Genomic DNA, 21356 nt, shown 5'->3' with positions numbered 1-21356 from the left:
CTTCTAAATGTTTTTTTTCTTTGAATTTCTCACTTCCTGTTTCTCCTCAGTAAGCTTTCCACCATCATCCAAGCGGTGGAAAGTCATTTAGAACAGCTTACTGAGGAGAAACAGGAAGGGAGAAATTCAGACAAAGAAAACAAAGAAAAAAAACATTTAGAAGGGAAATCGAAGGAAAAGGTAAGTGAACCAACAATGCACTAGCTTAAAGTAACCTATTTAGAAAATAAAAAATTAACCTTTACAACCCCTTTAAGGCTTTATTGATGCTACCACTGTAAGTGCGATACTTTGTTTTCTTTTTCAATAAGTTAAAGGTTTTACACTATTGGAGCATTTATGTATTATATGTGCCATGTGTATCCACCTATCGGTCTGAATGTCAATGAGGCGATCTGAGGAGTTTTGAGTGTGCTCGCTGCGCATTGGAATCAAGCTGTGCTTTATACTACATGCTTTCCCTGGTCCTCTGTAATGGGGGATCACGGTTATCTGGTAAGAAGTGATTTCTTCTAAACTGGTGGTGGATTCAGCACGTTTTTCTTTTAGCGCTTGGAGATGCTATTAGACATATGGATGGATTTTATTTATTAAGCTCTGCACTGGTGGATGTCACATTGATTTAAATACACATATTTTTTTTGTCTTTTTTGGACACTAAAGGACTTTATACTGTATATGTGTTCTTTTTCATGAATTTTTCTATATTTTTTCATTAATCTTATACGATTGATTTAGGATTTTATTGATTAAGCTCTGCACCGGAGGATGTCACACGTTTTTTTTCAGTTTTTTTTAGACACTAAAGGACTTTATACTGTATATGTGTTAATTTTTCATGATTTTTTCTATATTTTTTCATTAACTTTCTATGATTGATTTATGAGTCACATACCGGTATTTGTTTAATCAATTTATGATTTCACACTTTTCATTCACAATTCTATTTTCTTATAATATTTTGCTATTACTCTTCTGTCTTTCACTTATGTACATTTTTTCTTTTGCAACACAGTTTAATATTTGAAAATTAATAATTTAACACAATCAATCATATGGCTTCTTGGATTACCTGCAGCAGACATACAGCCGGTGAACTGGTAAAGATGCTTCCCCTCCAAATTACCTTGGTCACCAATCACTGACATCTTTTCACAGTGCTTACATACAGTTACCTGTAGAACAAAAAATACTTATTTGAAATTATATCATTTCAGTGATAATGCTAATTATTTTTAACAAGGCTGAAATCCATTAAAGCAGAGTTCCGGCCACAATTTCACTTTTTAAATATAAATACCCCTGTAATACACAAGCTTAATGTATTCTGGTAAAGTTAGTCTGTAAACTAAGGTCCGTTTTGTTAGGTTGTTACAGCATTTAGACACTTTATAAAATAGAAATTGACTGGGGCCATCTTAAGTGTGGGCATCATGAAGCCAGACTGTATGACTTCCTGGATTTCAGCCTTGCAGATCTCGACACATGCTCAGTGCTGCACAAGCAGTGTCAGATCAGGTTTCAGCACCTGTGCTGTCCAAGTCACATGATTCTTTGAGACTGGGGAGTGCACAGACTCCTGGAAAGTTACACCCACTACATTCCCAGGAGTCTGTGTGGTGTAGGTTAGGAAGCATTAAGCACCTAGGTGCAGGAAGTGGGAAGATTAACTATTCTGCCTAGCAACAACACTTTAAAGGCATCTAACAAAAAAAAAAAAATTCGTAAAGGACTAATGAATTTTTTTTAAAACTACTGATGTAATGTTATATTTATGGGTGGAACTCCACTTTAAATAGAGTTTCATTAGTTTAGAGCAGAAAGAAATAATGAAAGAAGTTTGGTTGCTTGCACTTTTTATATTGTTCTGTGCCTTATTACATTAAAGCGGACGTGTAGTATTTTTTGGGGGATACAGCATGGAACACATTAGTTATATGTAATGGTGTGTACGCCATTCCCACATCTCCTTCACAGCTGCCGGATATTACCCTGAGCGGCTGTCTTCTGGCACTGGAAAGTGCTCATTTGCACCCTTTTGCCCCCTCTGCTATTCACAGTGGGGTAGATTCAGGTAGCAATTGCGTCTGCGTAACCATAGTTACGCAGCGCAATTGCTTACTTGCGCCGGCGTTTCGAATGCTCCTGATTCAGGAACCTCGATACGCCGACTGCAGCCTAAGATATGACTGGCATAAGGCTCTTACGCCAGTCATATCGTAGGCTGCATTCTTACGATGGCCGCTAGGGGGCGTTCCCGTAGTGGTCAGCGTATAGTATGCAAATTGCATACTAACACCGATTCACTACCCTACGCGAGCCCTGCGTATGCAGTTTACGTCGTTTACGTTCGTCGGGTTTCGCGTAAGGCTGCTCCTGCTATTAGCAGGGGCAGCCAATGCTACGTATACCCGTCGTTCCCGTGTCTCGAAGTTTAAATTTTACGTCGTTTGCGTAAGTGAATCGTGAATGGCGCTGGACGCCATTTACGTTCACTTTAAAGCAAATGACGTCCTTGCGACGTCATTTGCCGCAATGCACGTCGGGAAACGCGCCTAATTTAAATGATCCACGCCCCCTACGGGATCATTTAAATTACGCGCCCTTAGGCCGGGCATTTTTGAGGAGCGCCCACGCAAATTACGTGGCTACTGCTTCGTGAATGAAGCGTAGCGCAGATAATTTGCGGGGGCGCAGGGCAAAAACGGTACGCTGCGCCTCCGTAAGAAGTGCGCAGCGGTACCTGAATCTAGCCCAATGCTTGTATTACTACTCTTTCACAATACATCACTTTCTATAAATGGAGGAGGAGCAGGATCTTCTCCATCCATTCACAAACACAGTGCATTGTGGAGGGAGTGCATCTTTCTCAAGGCATATGGGAGTCAGTAATGACAGCCTGCATATTTATTTCCGAACAACACTACAACTACAGTTTAAAGAAGTTTTTCTCAACTCCCAGTCCTCAAGGCGCCCCAACAGGTCATGTTTTGAGGCTTTACATTATTTTGCACAGGTGATATGATTTGTTTCACTGCCTTAGTAATTAGGGAACTCCTGAAAACAAGACCTGTTGGGGCACCTTGAAGACTGGAGTTGAGAAACACTGGCTTAAAGCATAGCTCCAAGTTTTGTGTTACTTTAAATCAGGGTTCCAAGAGGTACCCAAGGATTTTGCCATGATATTCCCGTCAGTCACTGGCGGCTGATGGGTAGAAGGCATCCCCACATTTCCCTGTGTGCAGAGCTCCGCCTGGAATCTGCTGAAAGTCCTGTTGTAGTGTACTGTTCCCTGCCAGCCCCTCCTCCCTTCCTGTCCTTTCCAGGTGCTTGCAATATGTGACATCTTCTGGGAAGGATAATAAGGGAGGTGGGACCAGCGGAGAACAGCGCACTACAATGGGACTTCCAACAGATTCCCAGTGCAGCTGTGCAGGAGAACAAAACTGCACATTTAACACTGTTGGGCTGAATTACATTTCATCATCTCTGTTAGTCTCACTCCTCTTGATATATTCTTAGTAATGTACAATAAATTAAAATTCAGCAGAGAGAAACCTCAGAGTCGGTAAGTAGACTTGGGTGCTAAGGTGCAAAACCTTTTAGGTTCCCTGCAGCCCCCCATGTAACGTACCCTGCTGCCCTTCCATGTAATGTGCCCTGTACTCTGCCCTGCTAACCCCCTGTGCTCTGCCCTGACCCCCTGTATCCCATTCTGCTCCACCCCCGGTACACTGCTTATCTCAAGTATAACCCAGAATTGAGGATCTGTGCGGAAAACAGCAAGTACAAGACTCAAAAATAAGTAGCTACGTTTTATTATTTGCCCTTATTATTTAATGCTATTCCTAAGAATATTTCTTGTGCCATCAACAGCTTGCTGATCACACCAATGTTCTGTGAGCGTTAGATCCAGGGGTTCTCCGAGATTTTCCAAGGGTTCATCCAAGCTAAAAAGGTTGAGCCTACTTTATATAGTTACAGTAAAACCTTGGTTTGAGAGTAACTTGGTTTGAGAGCGTTTTGCAAGGCAAGCAAAATGTTTTAATAAATTGTGCCTTGATATACAAGCGATGCCTTGATATAAGAGTAGTGTCATGTCACAAATGAGTATAAAAAAGAAGAGAGGAGCCTCTAATTGTAGCAATATGGTTACATTTAATGAAGGTACAACATTTAGCAACTTGTTGCTACACTTGAAGACGCCTTCTTCTCTTTTATACCCTGTAAAAAAAATGCTTTGATATACAAGTGCTTTCGATTACAAGCATGTTTCTGGAATTAATTATGGTCGCTGTAACGGTCAGGGGTTAACGCTGTTTACGATATTCCATTCCACCAACCCATGACAGCTTATCGACAATTCAGCAGACGAACCCCAATAACGGGACACAGTTCTGTTTTGAGGTTCAAATGAATAGACTTTATTGGGAAACTCAGGCTTCTTATATACAGTTAGAAACCCCAATGAACAATGACTGAACTCCACCCACAACATGATACAATGAGCCCTAATACACATCTTTTAGTCAGACTTCCTGGCACCAGGTCTGACATAATTAACATGAGCTAATTACTACAGCTGACAAGTCAGACATCTTGACTCCGGCTTCTCTCACCTGCTATACAATACACATTCCATTAGTAGACATAAGTCAGACATCTGACCTTTAGACAGTTTATATGACAGTAGCAGACTTAATTACCCCCTTAACAGTCTGTGTTTCCACATGAATGAGTCACTCTTCTATTGACCTGTTGGGTTCAGAATCAACAACCTGTAATTAGTTCTTCCAGACATTCTTGAATATATTGTGGATTACATTACTGCCCCATCTCATGTAGTCCAATATATCATTTCTCAGTCATCCTATGCCCCTAGTGGACATAGGATGACTTTAGACACAAGAGTCATCAGTGAAGCTGAAACAGGAGTACCCCACACCCTGCAAGAGCCTCTGGGTCCCACGGGCCCTCCCGTTACAGTCGCAAACCAAGGTTTTACTGTACATACAGTTTATACAGCACTGACAGCAACCACATTTCTTAGTAAAGAAAATTGTTTGGGTTAACTATTTTTTGTAGCACAAAACCTGAAGTTAGGCTTTTACTTTATGCACATATAAAAAGCCACCGTTCAATCCAGTTATGAATTCATTAAACCGCTTTTAATAATTTTACATACAGTTGGCAAAGGTATAGGTATCTACCTTGACATTAGCCTCTTGTAAACACATTCACAACAGCACAAGACTGGGAGAGGGAGAATATGCACTAGGTACTAATAACGAGGCTCTGGACTGATTAAAAAAAACAGATATACAGTTATTGTAATAAATATTAAGCTTTAGCAAAAAAGATCAAATCAGAATTAGTAAAGCAAGATGCAGCTTGTTTGAATGTGCTGGCATTCACAGACATGTGGCAATGATGGAGCGGTGCCAGAACAGAACAAGTTAGCAGAACACTGGCTTATTTCCATTTGCATTATGCCCAGATATTAGAGACTGTTTCCTGTCTGTTCACATTATGTAGGAAAGTTCAGAGTGTCGTGGAGCGTGAAACGATGCTAAGCTTATTGTCGCAGTTTAGAAAAGAGAACCCACATGGACAGAAGGTTAGAAAAACAAAGTGTCCTGTAATAAAAGCTACAAGACCACATTCATTGTTAAAGGAGAAGTTCACCTTTTTAAAGGTAACATATTTTTTTTTTAATGAAAGCCTGGAAAGCATCGAACCCACGATCAGCAGATCAAGCGGACTCCTGCAGACTTGTCAGTGTAAGCTGGCTGCTCGTACCTTGTATGGCATGCATGACCCCAATATAACCCTTTCAAGCTGAGAATGCATATTTGCATACGGTCTGCGTGAACGGGTTAAGGTGTGTAGTATTTTGTTAAAACAGGCTTCATAATAAATATTGCCACTACTTTACTGCTACAGGGTGGCCACAGAATCACATACATATACGTGATTCTGCACTTACGGGTAGGGGGCGTGCACGTGCGCTGCCGGCATGCCGCTTCTGCTGTGATTAGTCACAGCAAAAGGTGATCAGTGGGTTCCGGCTAATGGATGTGCGCCGGCACCCACTGATCGTCGAGGAAAGAGGATGGGTGGAGCTCTCCCTCTGTAAACAAGGCAGATCTGTCCTGACAGCTGGAATGTGATGGATTTTCTTTCCCTGCAAAGCATTTTTCAGGTGCTTTACAGGTGCTATTTTAAGCGCTAAAGCGTCTGAAAAACGCCCCCAGTGTGAAAGGGGGTCCAACCTTAAATCACATTGCTACTTGCAGATTGTACTTGTTTGTGGCCTAAATACTGAAATTGCAACTTAAAACTGTAATTTTGTAACTTTTGGAGAAGCAAGTAAAAACGCGGTTGTGTCAGTAAATTGTAGGTGTCATATCAGTAAATTTCAATCTGGTAGGTTGGCGACATTGCAGCTACTACCAGCACACTTTCCAATGTCTGAACCTGACAAAGAGGGACAATTTTTAGAAGGGAAAGATTGTATGATTTTCTCTTTCAATTTAATGAATTCATTTATTTTTGACTTGTTTTGCTCAGCTTTGCTCTTTGTGTATTTGTTTGGTTTAATTTTCTAAAAATATTGTACTTAATGGCTGGCGGCAACTATGTTATTGTGTCTTGCATGCTGTGAGTTTGGCATAATGTTTGCACTATGCAAAGCCAAAAGGGAAAAATGGGAAAGGGGATGTGATCAGCTAAAAGTGGGCGTGGTCATATGGCTCTGGTTTAAAGATATTGCAGCAGCTATGATAAGAAATCCACCTGGCACTGGAAGAATTTTCGCAATAAGAACATAAACATATCTAAGAAGGTATTGTTCAATAATACAATTTGTATATATGTGTTTAGATAGCTACAAGGTTTAATCTGTGAAGTCTATTTTTAATGCTACAACCCAACAACTCCTATAGAGAATGCAGTAATAAACACCAATAACTCTACAAATACCTTTGGCATGAAATATTTAGCAAACATGATTTGTCATTGACCTTTCTGCTGAGTACTGTGACACCTGTTCTTACTCACTCTATACACACAGTACACATATGTTTCAGTCCTTCTACCCACAAAATATGCTTTAATGAGTGTGCCACAAGTGAGAGTCTAATGAACACTTACAAACTTTTATAGAAAATGACACTGTTCCTTTACATATACATATACTTTCCTGCGTAAGCCCGCCTAATTCAAATTGTGAAGAGGTGGGCGTGTGTTATGTAAATTAACCATGACCCGACGTGATTGACGTTTTTCACGAACGGCGCATGCGCAATCCGTGGAATATCCCAGTGTGCATTGCTCCAAAGTACGCTGCAAGGACGTATTGGTTTAGACGTGAACGTAAATGACGTCCAGCCCCATACACGGACGACTTACGCAAACAACGTAAATTTTTCAAAATTCATGTACGCCACCATATAGCAGGGGTAACTTTACGCTGGGAAAAGCCTAACGTAAACAGTGTATCTGTACTGCGTCGGCCGGGCGTACGTTCGTGAATTCGCGTATCTAGCTGATTTACATATTTCTAGGCGTAAATCAGCGTACACGCCCCTAGCGGCCAGCGTAAATATGCAGTTAAGATCCGACGGCGTAAGAGACTTACGCCAGTCGGATCTAATAGAAATCTATGCGTAACTGATTCTAAGAGTCAGGTGCATAGATACGACCGCTCAGACTCAGAGATCCGACGGAGTATCTGGAGATACGCCGTCGTATCTCCTTTGAGAATCTGGGCCATAGTGTATATCTAAAAATCGATTAATAAAAAAAAAAAAAACGATAATTTCTGATGTACTGACAAGCCCATCTTTTCTTCTTGAGGTCTGAAAACACCAGGACAGTGCAAATATCCCCCAAATTACCCCTTTTTGGAAAGTAGACAGTCCAATGTATTTAGTAAGAGGCTTGGCGAGTTTTTTTAAGTTGTCATTTTTTTGTCACAAGGTTTTGATAAATGAAGATTTTTTTTTTTACATCCTGTCACCAGTGCTGTACAGCGTTTAATATATATTGGTTGTGGTAGTGATCAGGGACACTGACTGGTGACATTATGTAAAATATTTTTTTTTTTAATATTTAAAAAAAAAAAAATGTTTTTTATTACATTCTTTTGTTTTTCTTTACAATTTTTTTTTTTTTAACGCACTGTGACCAGAGCAATACAATGTTACCATAGTAACTCTGAATAAAGGAAAGAGAACACTATGGCCCAGATTCACAGAGAGCAGGGCGCACATTACGCCACCGTAGAGCAAACACTGTACGCTACGCCAACGCAGCGCAGAGAGGCAAGCATTGCATTCAGCAAGCCAGTGCTCCCCACGCTGCTCCAGCGTGGCGTGGGTTTCGAAGCCGCACGTCGGCGTAGGTGGAAGTGGGCGTGAACCCATGCAAATGAGGCGTGACCCCATGCAAATGATGGGCCGAGCACGAGACAGGTACGTATCATGAACTGCGCATGCGCCGTGACGTGGACGCACCCCCATGCGCCTGCTCACAACCACGCCGGCAAAACTGCCTAAGCTACACCGGATCACTGTGTACGCCGTGAACATAACGTACGCCCAGCCAGACACACGTCCAACGCACAATACGCCAGCATGTGTTCCCTGGTGCAGACCTGTGCATGTCTGTTACCGGGTTGCACCTACTTTATGGGGAATAACTTTACGCTGGACGTAAAACTTACGTGCATCTTGCGTAGCATGCGCCGGCCACACGCACGTTCGTGAATCGCTGTATTTCCCTCATTTGCATATTTGAATGGCTAAACAATGGGAGCGGCACCATGCGCTGAGCCTAAATGTGCGCCCACCCTACGCCGGCATGAGAAAGCTACGTCGGCGGGGTGTAGCCTGGTTTTAGGCGCATGTCTGTTTGTAGGTCAGGCGCAAAGATACGACGGCGCACATTTGCACTTACGTCGGTGTAACTTGTTATACGTTGGCGTAAGTGCTTTGTTAATCTGGGCCTATGTGTGTATCTATACTCTGTCTGTGAGTATAAAACTCCTAGTCCCCCCTTCCTATATTTCTCTCCGTCTGTGAGTAACCTCTTTACTGTGTTTCCTTCCTTTTATGCATTGACTGCTTCTAACTCCTTTACAATGGCTGCCTTAGTGCTGGATCATGGATTTCCCTGTTTTTTAAAGACTTTTAAAGATTTTTATAAATGAACATTGTCTCTCTTATGCCCGACCAAACTCACATTGGAATTCCTAAGGAATTCCATCGGAGGGAATGAGAACATGTTCTCTATGTAAACGCCGATGGAATTCCTCGGAATATCTGATGGAAAAACTCAAATGGGCATACACACGGTCGGAATTTCCGATGGAAAAAGACAGTCTGACTTTTTTCATCGGAAATTCCGATCGTGTGTACGAGGCATTACTGAGAGACTTTATTAATCCCAATTGTTTCCCTAACCTTCTTTCCGGGTCTGTGTACACCTCCAGGGTGCCTTTCCATATGAGCGCTGAGTTCTTTTTTTGTTTGTCCATAGTAACACTGCACTACTCTGGGGAAGTGATCAGGATTTTTTTTATTTTTTTACACATGATTGCTTATATTAATGAATTTCGTTGGTATAGCAACCATTTTTACTGAATAAACAGATTCATTCGTTTTTTGTTGTTGTGATTAGCTGTGATTGGTCAAAGCTAATTCAATGCCCCAGATGGACTGTGACTGGCCCTGTCTGTACCATGTGATCACTGTGACCAATCACAGCTAACAACGCAATTGTATACAATGGAGGGCAAGAAAGGAAGCCATCTATTGTTTACAATTGTCATGTGATCTGCTGTGATTGGTGACAGCAGTCAAATGATACTGGCAGTGGGTCAGTACAGTAATCAGTTTTCACGCCGATGCGCTGCACCTTTTGAGAGGACGTCCACTCAGAAGGATGAAAGGCCTGCCTGGCCATCAATCTGCTATAGGCAAAGCGGAAAGGTGTTAAACGTGATCACACCACAAATGTGAGGTATCGTCCAGATTGTCAGAACTGGAGCAATAGTTCTAGCATCAAGCCTCCTGTGTAACTCTAAATTGATAACCTGTAAAATCTTTAAAAGCGTTACCTATAGATTTTAGGTACTGTAGTTTTGCACCATTACACAAGAGTACACAGTTTTAAAGTGTGACATGTTAGGTATCTATTTACTCAGTGTAACAAAAACTGTTATACCACAAAATTGGGTAATTTATTGTGTTTGTGTTCTCATTTATTAAAGTGTATGTTTATCAGAAAGGTGTGTTTTAAAAGCCGCTGAGCAAATACTGCGTGACATAAAAACCTGCAACATCTACCATTTCATTCTGTAGGGCCTCTGCTGGGAGCCAGCTGACTTGTTGTGTGCTGGGCTAGTACTAATGTACAACATTACAAAAGATCGGCAGCACACTCCACCTTCCTATGGGATCCCCAGCCCAGAGAATATGGTACAACACAGAAAATGGATCTCTTCCAGTCTGAGTAAAGTGCATTAGACAATACCCTATTCAGAGATCCAACAGAGGTAATGGCCCAGATTCTCATACATTTACGTTGCTCCTGGGCAGCGTAACGTATGTGATTTACGTTACACCGCTGCAGGTTTACAGCCTGATTCTCAGAACACTTACCTGTAAACTTGCGGCGGTGTATCGTTAAATCGCTCGGCGCAAGCCCGCCCAATTCAAATGGGGCGGGCACCATTTAAATTAGGCGCGCTCCCGTGCCGAGCGTAGTGCGCATGCTCCTTCGGGTAAATTACCCGACGTGCATTGCGCTAAATGACGTTGCCCCGACGTCATTTGCTTAGACGTTTACGTAAATGGCGTCCAGCGCCATTCACGGACGTCTTACGCAAACAACGTAATTTTTTTTAAATTCGACGCGGGAACGACGGCCATACTTAACATTGGTTGCCCCTCCTAATAGCAGGGGCAACCTTACGCGTCGCGTACGCTACGGAAACAACGTAAATTCTCAGCTTCGACCGCGCGTATGTTCGGGAATCTCGCGTAATTACCTAATTTGCATAGACAGGGAAAGCGGCGAGGCGACATCTAGCGGCGGAAAAAAAAATTGCTTTTAAGATCTGACAGCGTAACAGCCTTACGCCTGTCAGATCTAATGGGTATCTATGCGTAACTGATTCTAAGAATCAGTCGCATAGATACCCGGGGCCAGATGAGGAGTTACGACGGCGCAAATGGTGTTGCGCCGTCGTAACGCCTTTGAGAATCTGGGCCACTATTTGGTGAAGCTTTTAGAGGTGTCTTCTGATGTACTGTTTGCCTGAAAGACGAATATGTTTTTGTGGAATGTGAATAGATCCCTTATACTGTATACTTACCTGTGGGATTAACCTGGATGGATGTGGATGGAAAATTCAGCAGGAATATTATGTAAAAAAAGAGTTCAGTCATGTGGATATAGACCCCTTAAAGGGAAAGGTGCATTTGACCTAATATCCTGTAGGTCTAAAAGATAGAGTGTTGGTGGAGGGGACACTAAGATTGCATGGTGACGATATTGGTGGAGGATTGACACTGATATTGGAAAGTGTTGGGCACCGAGTGGATTAATAGTACATAGTTACATAGTAGGTGAGGTTGAAAAAAGACACAAGTCCATTAAGTCCAGCCTATGTGTGTGATTATATGTCAGTACACACATGTGGAATGAACAGTATGATTTATGAACACTGACACGCAAGTTAAAAAGTGTTTTGTTTTATGCACATATATAGCAAATTGTCATTGTTGTGATCTATATGGAAGATTTTTTTTTAAATTTAATTTTTTTATCGTATGTCTCAGTACATATTGCACATTTTTTTTATATAGATACTACGTGGCACTGATATATATATATATATATATATATATATATATATATATATATATATATATATATATATATATATATATATATATATATATATATATATATATATATATATATATATATATATATATATATATATATATATAAAATTTTATTTTATGTACATGTGGGAGGACATATTGTAAAGGTGTGAGCAGCAGTATTGTAATATATAAAAGGGTGGTTAGGTGTTTGGTTGCGCAGGAGTTTTTTTTTTTTTTGTACATTGTTTGGTATAGAACGAAGGCTTTCCCTATATAGCTGACTGGATTAGCAAAGGTTTGTTTCATTATCATTAACACGTCTGTATATAAATAAATGGGACCCGAAGACGTCACACTACTTATCTACTTTTTATTCCACGTAGGCCTAAAAAATCAACTTCAGACATAGAGATATACTGCCATCTGCTGGATTTCTGGTGGAATAAGGATCTGCGTGACATTTCCATTCCCAGGCAGCATGTTCCTTCCAGGGCAGTGCAGTAAAACATATTTAATTCCAATATTTATCATCACTACCCCTGCTCTAGTATATAATCCAGCCATTGGCAGTTTTTTTACACAGATGTTTTGTTTTGTCTGTGAGATTCCCTTTCAAAGTGAATCTGTCCTGACACAAAATAAAGCTAGGTACACACTTTAAGATTTATTTTTTTTCATTCAACCCAGTGGGCTGAAAAAAACAACAACTGAGGAGCTCGCTGTACTAACAATACAATATTAGTACGGCGATCTCCCCGCTGAGCTATTGTGTTCTGGCAGGAGGACTGCCCAGCCAGAAAACACTGGCCAGCGCTTGCAGACATTTGCTTAGATCGCTGATCTGATGCCGTTCAGCAAATATTTTTCAGTCATATGCCTTCGACAGAAGTCAGACAGGTTACTGTACTGTTCCTAATGTCGGTCGGTTTCTGTTAAACCAGCTGATATTGGCCAATATTGGCCACTGTATACAGGGCTTAACTGTATGAAAAACCTGTGATAGATAGAAAAGGGCATTTTCTGATTCAGTTATTGATCACTGAAGCTGATTTCTATCAGCTTCACAATAAATAATGTGAATGCCTCAGAAAACATAGAACAGAGTACGTATTTACTTTCTAATGTAGATGCTCAGTTGTGAAAAAAATAATGTCTCTGAAATTCCGGGCTTGGTAGAGGAATTTAAAACAGCATTTATAGCACATAACCCTGCACTGTAAGGGGGAATCCTGAGGACTCTGATGTAAAGGGGAATGCCAGGAACTCTGATGTTGGGGCACCTTCCACATAGTGAATAAACTAAGGTGTGTGTGTGTGGGGGGGGGGTACTAATATAGGGGGGAACCTTTGTATCAGTGCCTCCTTACATTATTATATTCACTCCCCCCATACATCAGCACCCCCCCTCAGATTAGCCTGGCGGCAAAGTCACTGACCTCCTCTCAGGTGCACCGTGCAGGGCTCAGTCAAATGGCTCCAGATTGGTGGCTCTGGTTTTATCCTATAGTCTCCTCTCCACAGTCCACACACGTCTGTTTCCTCCCTTGACCCCCATCCTGGCGGCACTCCCACTCTTGACTCCTCTCCAGACTCCCCCTCAGAGACTGCAGACAAGATAAAAGAAAAGAGATGGTCAGAGACTGCAGACATGGTACAGGAGACGGTCAGAGACTGTAGACATGATACAAGAGATGGTCAGAGACTGCAGACATGATACAGGAGATGGTTATAGACTGTAGACATGATACAAGAGATGGTCAGAGACTGTAGACATGATACAGGAGATGGTTATAGACTGCAGACATGATACAGGAGATGGTCAGAGACTGCAGACATGATACAGGAGATGGTCAGAGACTGCAGACATGATACAGGAGATGGTCAGAGACTGCAGACATGATACAGGAGATGGTCAGAGACTGAAGACATGATACAGGAGATGGTCAGAGACTGCAAACATGATACAAGAGATGGCTCCCCTCTTCCCATTGCTGGGACTAGCAGCGGAAGAGGATCCTGCTGCATTGGAGCCATCTATACCTCCACCCTAACAGAATTAGTTGATGACGTGCCTTTAAAGTGACAGCAAAGGATTATCTTAAAGAGGTTATAAAGGTTCAGCTATTATTTAAAAAACAAAACAAACATGTCATACTTACCTCCACTGTGCAGTTAGTTTTGGCCAGTGGCCATGAACATCCTCTTCTGGGGTCCCACAGTTACTGAGTGCTGTCTTACCTTATGGGATTAAACCAATCTCAAACAGTTTAACCCCAAAGTCTGTGTTCCAGTGTCGATCTCCCAGCGGCACTTCTGATTGGCTGAGAGCAGTCAGCTGACATTCTTAGCCAACCAATGACTCCTTTTCATAAAACTGGGTTGAAAAGGGTATGTTTCTTTTCAAGCCAGTTTTATGAATTGGAGTCACTGAATGCCTCATGGGACTTGTAGTTTTGCAACAGCTGGAGGGCCGCCAGTTTGAGACCCCCTCAGCCAATCAGTGGTGCTGGTGGCTGGCCCTGCAGGAGCTGTCCTATTCCAAATCAGATTTCTAAATTGGATGACTCTCTGTCCAACCCTGGCTTTATACCTGGGCTCTGATGGTCTAAGTTTAGGAGCTAGATGTAAGTAAATTAGGTAACTTAAAGGGGAGTTCCACCCACAATTTCACGTTTTAAATATAAATACCCCTGTAATACACAAGCTTAATGTAGTCTACTAAAGTTAGTATGTAAACTAAGGTCCGTTTTGTTAGGTTGTTAGAGCATTTAGTTAGTTTAAAATCTAGAAATAGACCGTGGCCATCTTAAATGTGGGCATCATGAAGCCAGACTGTATGACTTCCTGGATTTCAGCCTTGCAGATCTCGCACATGCTCAGTGCTGCACAAGCGATGTAATAGGTTCCAGTCAGGTTTCCATAGCAACGGGAGTGTCAGAGGAAGTTGCCGCCCCTTCTCTATGCAAATAGGCTATTTACAAGGACTACTGGGATACATGATGCCTATCCCAGAAACCCTTGCAAAAAGCCTTGTGACTTAATAGCCTAGGCTAATAAGGAGGAGGAAGTAATGAAGGACTACAAAATAAAGGTATTTACAAGCAACAAAATAAATAAAAATTGTCCATTCTGAACAATATGAGATTAGGGCATGCAGCACAGACAAATATAAAAAAATGGGTGGAACGCCACTTTAATAAATATATCACTGCTATTTAAAAAACAAATTATACAGAGTTATTTGTATTCTGTTACATTAAGTTCATGTTATTTAGTTGCTACTGCATAAGCCATAACTGCAGACTACTAACCTCTGGAATCAGGACGGGTCGGTGGTTGACACACACTACTTTCCTGCTACTACTGAGCATCACCACGTGGAAACATAGCGTGCGTCAAGTTCGGGAGTAAGGAGCACCAAGATTCATCTGTCCTCCCTTAAAGTTACAGCTGGCCTGCTCTCTGCCACAAAACAGGACCCTGCACTGCAAGCAAGGCTCCGATCCCTGTGACAGTGGGCGCTGCTGCAGTCAGGCTGAAAAGGGATGTACGGTATGGAGGAACCGGGTGGCAAAATTCAAATCCAATCTGGAGGCAAAACCGACAGACTTGGCTCAGGGACAGTGTCCTCAGTCCAGGGACTGTCCCCAAAAACCGGGGATGGCTGGTCACCCTATAGTACAGGGTTTACAACCATTTTAACACAAGTACATGGTACAACATACACATATTAGGAATATGAAACTTTGTGGTAACAAATACTCTAAACCCCAGGGATTTCTTGCTTTTAATTATTTCTTTGTATTTTCTTCCACGTAAGAGCAGCAGTGTCAGCTTATAAATCAAATAGAGCAGGGATATTCAGTTGTGACGTGATGCTACTATATCAAGACATCGCTTGTATATCAAGGCAAGATTTATTAAAACATTTTGCTTGTCTTGCAAAACGCTCTCAAACCAAGGTTTTACTGTACTAGTTTAACAAAAAAATAACATATCTTTATATCAGATTCAAACCCTCCCCCCCCCCTTGCGTGCCTTAAGAGCCCCTGAACATAGGTGTGCGTTCTATGCAAAATAAACTTCTTCGCCAAGATGGAGACCTGCCATACCCCCTATTTTGCCTCCTCAGTGTAAAATGCATGGTCCTGGATAGGTCAGTAAGGGGGGTGCATTGCATTGAGAGGGGTGGGGCAGAGGAGGAGCCTGAACCAGAGCTCCATATCATATCTACAACTGATTTGTCCTACCTTCAGGGCCGGTGCTACCACTAGGCAAACTAGGTAGCCACAGGCTCAATTGATGGGTGCTGGTGAGGCTGCATTTGATGGGCGCTGGTGAGGCTGCATTGATGGGCGCTGGTGAGGCTGCATTTGATGGGCACTGGTGAGGCTGCATTTGATGGGCACTGGTGAGGCTGCATTTGATGGGCGCTGGTGAGGCAGCATTGATGGGAGCTGGTGAGGCTGCATTTGATGGGGACTGGTGAGGCTTCATTTGATGGGTGCTTGTGAGGCTGCATTGATAGGAGCTGGTGAGGCAGCATTTGATGGGCGCTTCATTAAAAAGGTGGGGCTTACATGGGCAGGGCAAAGGGGTGGAGTCCGGAGTGGAGCCAAGGGGGGAAACAAAATAAGGTTTCGCCCAGGGTGTGAAAAATTCTTGCACCAGCCCTGCCTACCTTAGGTGTGATTTTAAGGTGCTTAGGCTAAAATTACTGTAGCTATGTTTTCTATGCTTTAAGTTGTTTCACTATTATGCTTAGACAAATGAATACAGTGTTATAGATTCCCGGCTCTGATATATTGGTTGATGGGTGCATTCTATGATATGTCAGACCATCTGTTCAGCATTAGTTTGGGAACACCTGAGTCTTTTCAGATCCCGGTTTGTAAACCCCGTGTTGTTTAGTATTTGGCAGGGATGAGAACATTAATCTCTTCTTTCAGCGACTTAGCCTCAGCGAACCTTTGTTGCCAGAAGCCAAAGATCTCACTCACAGCTAAAATCTGGTATTATTCCTTAACAGAAAGTGACAGGCAGCAGACACAGCCAACATTTCTTCTTACATCACCTGTCACTCCTGTGTGAGTTTATATCTGTTACAGCAGTAAGCAATAAATGAAACATTGTTAATAAATCAGTAGGGGAGATATACAGAGCAGCAGGGTTTTTTATGTTTCTGCTGTTTATGTAGCAATGATAAGAAAAATATATATAAAAGTTAGTACATTTGGAGCACATTTGAGATGAAACAGGAAACATCAGCGCAGTAAGGACAAGAGCCCCTCAAAACACCTACCACCAAATATACACAAGGCAAAACCACGTAAACTTCAGTGGAGCTATAATACAATTTAAAAATGATAATCAATGGAAATAAAATACGCTTGGAGTCAATGTGTAAGAAAACACTTTGAATTCAAGTATTCCTAAATAATGGACTAGTGTCAGTACTACCGCCCACACCGATTGTGTTCCCACAAATAAATAAACTTCAAAAATTTATATATGGATAGGTCACGGTGCCGCGCAGTACAAATATTATAACTTCTATCTTATAATATGTTAACCATTTAATATGCTAGTACCCTAATACATCTCGTAAACAAACAACTCAATGTAAAGCGCTATGCAAACTCTTGGTGCTATATAAATCCTGTATTATAATAGTAACTCAATTTGAAGAAATTAAAATATTAACACAAAAGTTTCAAATGTCCATAAATTCTTGCAAACATGAATATTTGTGGTACTACAGTGGGAAAAAATATTATTTGATCCCCTGCAGATTTCCCCACTTTTAAAGAAATGAAGGGTCTATATTTTTTATCATAGGTGTATTTTAAATTATATATCAGACAGGAGGCTCATATCTTATGCATTATCTTTCTTTAATAATGCCCATAGCAGAAATACAACTTTTTCAGTGATTTCAAGTACAAAAAACGTTTTAACTGAAGAAAAAGAAAAACTACAATACCCAGCAGCCCTCAGGCTGGGTCTGCCAATCATGAGGCAGGACAGCCGGTATATAAGGGGCTGCCCCCTTAGAACCTTCCTCTTTCTTTCTGCTCATGGCAGAGATAAGTATTTCTATGTGATATTGTTTGTTCTTTCATAATATCTTACTTTTATAATATCGTTTATTCTTCATGCTGGTAATATCTTACTTTTATAATATCGATATCTGTGGCATCGTGGATAGTATTTCACTATCTGCGGTGCGCCTTTATTTATTTTATTTTAATATTAATTTTATGTTGATTTATTTTAATGGTTGTTTTAATTTTATTTACTGATATATATATATCATTTATTGTCTATCCTTTGGGGGGGACGCAGTCCCCCCCACTAATGTGTACATTTTCGTACAGTTATTGTGCTTAATTATGCGCTTGTTTAGGGCACTAAAACGCTGCTTCGTTGCATTTGTTTGCCCCCTGTGCCTGGGGCACTCTATTCACGGCCTCCGGCCGTTGCGCACCCCATCCGGTGCGCTCTGACACTTTCTACCCAGTTTTTGACTGAAGGTAGGACGGCGCCAGTGTACCATCTTGGCGCCTTTTTCCTACCTTCCGTCTGGTTCTCCGTACGCCGCGCGCCCTCTCCTCAGAACGTCTCGTCTCTGAGGGGGGCGTGGCAGTGCGGGCCTGTCTCCACCAATCGCGCTATTGCCGCACGCTTCGGCGGCGCGATTGGTGCGGGCGTGTCCTGAAGGCCCCGCGTCAGCCTATCCCAGCTCGGGAGACGTAATCTCGCAAGATTACGCTCCCATGAGCTAGGATGTCGCTCCCCATCGCCGCTACGCCAGTGTGAGCGTGCGGCTGTATGGGTCGGAGCTCTCTGTGTAGATCTCGGTGATCTACTCAAATCACGTTGAGGCCGTAGTCTCGCGAGACTACGTCCTCTTCATTTGTGATAGGCAATCTTCCCTCACCTACTCCTGTCACTCCTAATCGTCGGTTCTCGTTTCTGGGAATTTATTCCCCTGGAATCTAGCTTCAAATAAATAATATATAAATTTAAATAAATTACAAATATATATATATATATATAAATTAATTGTACAAATATATATAAATACATTACAAATATATAAATAAATTATTAGAATATATAAATAAAATAATATATAAATAAATTATACAAATAATTAAATAGATTAACAAATAAATACATAAATTATACATAATATATAAATATATATAAATAAATTATTTGAATATATAAATAAATTAATGTATAAATAAATTATACAAATAGTTAAATAGATTATACAAATAAATATATAAATTATAAAAAATATATAAATATATTAGATTATACATATACGTAAATTAACCACAGCATTGTTCCTGTACTATGCTGTTACTGTGCTGTTCGCAGACCCTCTCCTATAACTGACGACAGGACATTATCCTGCTTGTGTCCCTGAAGTGGTGGACACAGTCCTAGTAGACCCAGTCTCGACAAGGCTGCAGGGGTTCAAAATTGTTCGGTAGATCCGTCCAGCGGCCATGGCGTCGGTTATGCCAACCCGCCTGCAACCCCTATGTCCGGACCAGCCGACAACGGTCTACCGCCCCTAAGAAGGGTGAGGTGCCCCAAAACACCGCCACGTCTGTGGCCCTGACTCCCCGGCAGGGGAAGTAAATAACATGCTCCAGGCAGTACCCTCCCAGGACTGCCGACCCACTGCCCTCCCAGACTCCTATCGACCCCCAAGCCTCGGGGAGATGCGCATGCAGAGGCAACAATCCGTTAGACGGACTAAGCCAGACCCATTCGTGGACTCTTCCAGAGTCACCCGCGAAGTCTGAGGCGGCTAACACCTTTGAGTCTGAGGATGATGATGATTGTTAGGGCAGTGGGCACATGGCGCTTTATGACAACGCCAACCCTGTATCCCAGGCTGACACATTATTGGACTCTCGTGGAGAGCCATTGTCGATTCGGGGGCGATTTGCCATCCACACTCTGGTGACTGGGAACCTCTACCCGAGGTGGCCCAACATATATCTATACTGGACCCAGAAACCGGTCGGTAAAGCCCACCGCAACAAATTGAGGGCGTAATACCCCCTTCCATGGCCATATGAGATTGTACACACTCCCGGGGTGGACCTCATACTCTGGAGGTATCTCACCAAACACGGGAAGTATCCCCAGAAGGGAATAGAAAGGTCCTTCGGACCATACAGGCCAGGGTCTTAGATCTTTTGGACCTATCACCAACATCCTACGCCTTAGTGAGCAGGCTACCACCGCTGAACAACCGATTGATCTATCCCAACTTAGGGGCTGGGCCCAACGGGCAGTTGCCTCCTAGGAGGCGCGAACACTACGTGCCCGACAGGACACCGCCGATCAATCTTAATGAGACTTGATCAGCAGCTGCCCCACCTAACCGAATCAGACCCCGGACCGACCACCGAGGGCATGTTATTCGGGATCACGCTGATTACACGTATTTCTAGATGGTAGGACTCTATTCCAGCCGGGATAAAGCCCAAACATCATTAATAAGTCTAACACAGTACAGTAACTGTCTATCAGAGTTATAGTGCCAGACACGGACCTGGTCCCTCTTCCCACTCGGTTTTCAAACCTGAACACCGCCCTGATAAACAACGAATTGCAGGACCTTTGGATCAAGCAAGCGATAGTAGAGGCGGACCCGCTCCCTCCCTCGATTCCTCAGCAACATCTTCCTGGCCAGGAAAGGGTGGCAGTTATCGCCCAGAGGTAACTTGGGAAACCTCACCAATTTCTTGAACCCGGTGGCGGTACTCTGCGGAACAGAGGGGTAAGGTTGATTATCTATTCGAACGACCTACTATTAATGGCTCGTTCCCCCCTCGCCCGGCGAGCGAGCATGCCTCCCAGACAACTCCCCATAGACCACAGGGAATCTATCCTCTCCCCATCTCAGGTGATGGAGTTTTGGGATTCTTGGTGGTCACCAACCGGGCGACCCTTCGGCAACCTATGACCATTTGGCCACCATCTGCAAGAGATCAGTATCGTGCCGGGCAAACAACGGGTATCCTTACGCGGACTGGCTCGCCTGGTCGGCTCGTTATCGGCGTTAATCCAGGCCATTTTTTCCAGTCCCCCTTTTCACTATCGAACCCTTCAGAGACTCAGAACCCTGCGTTTTCGCTAGGGGCTTCGCTGGGCAGTCGAAACCGCTTGGACGCAGAAACCATGATGGAACTACGGTGGTGGTTACGTCAGGCCGGCGTACGGAACGGCAAGACCACTTTCAACTCCACAACGGATTTCGTCATAGAGTTGGATGCCAACCGCCTCGGCTGGGGTGCTCGATGCGGTCCCTCGTCCACAGGAGGGACGTGGTCCGCGGTGGAGTCCCTGCTGCAGGTCTACACGTGGAACTCCTGGCGACCTTCTCGCCATCAGGAGTCTACTGCCACACACGTCCTACCACGGTGTGTT

At 42.7% G+C, this 21356-nt stretch overlaps 1 protein-coding gene across 1 annotated transcript in view; it reads right to left on the bottom strand.

Moving 5' to 3' along the window:
- Window positions 1–20607, bottom strand: part of SAMD7 (sterile alpha motif domain containing 7) — a 67424-nt gene extending 46817 nt beyond the window's left edge. Inside the window, exons 1-2 of the mRNA XM_040347717.1 lie at window positions 20509–20607; window positions 1073–1175 (exon numbers count right to left, since the gene is read on the bottom strand). Of these exons, the coding sequence (XP_040203651.1) occupies window positions 1073–1175; window positions 20509–20607 (202 nt within the window). The remainder of the gene's footprint in view (window positions 1–1072; window positions 1176–20508) is intronic.
- Between the last annotated feature and the right edge of the window lie 749 nt (window positions 20608–21356).

This window comes from Rana temporaria, chromosome 4 (genome assembly GCF_905171775.1).
Source record: "Rana temporaria chromosome 4, aRanTem1.1, whole genome shotgun sequence".
Classification (NCBI taxonomy): domain Eukaryota; kingdom Metazoa; phylum Chordata; class Amphibia; order Anura; family Ranidae; genus Rana; species Rana temporaria.
This window is presented reverse-complemented; position numbering and strand designations above follow the sequence as displayed.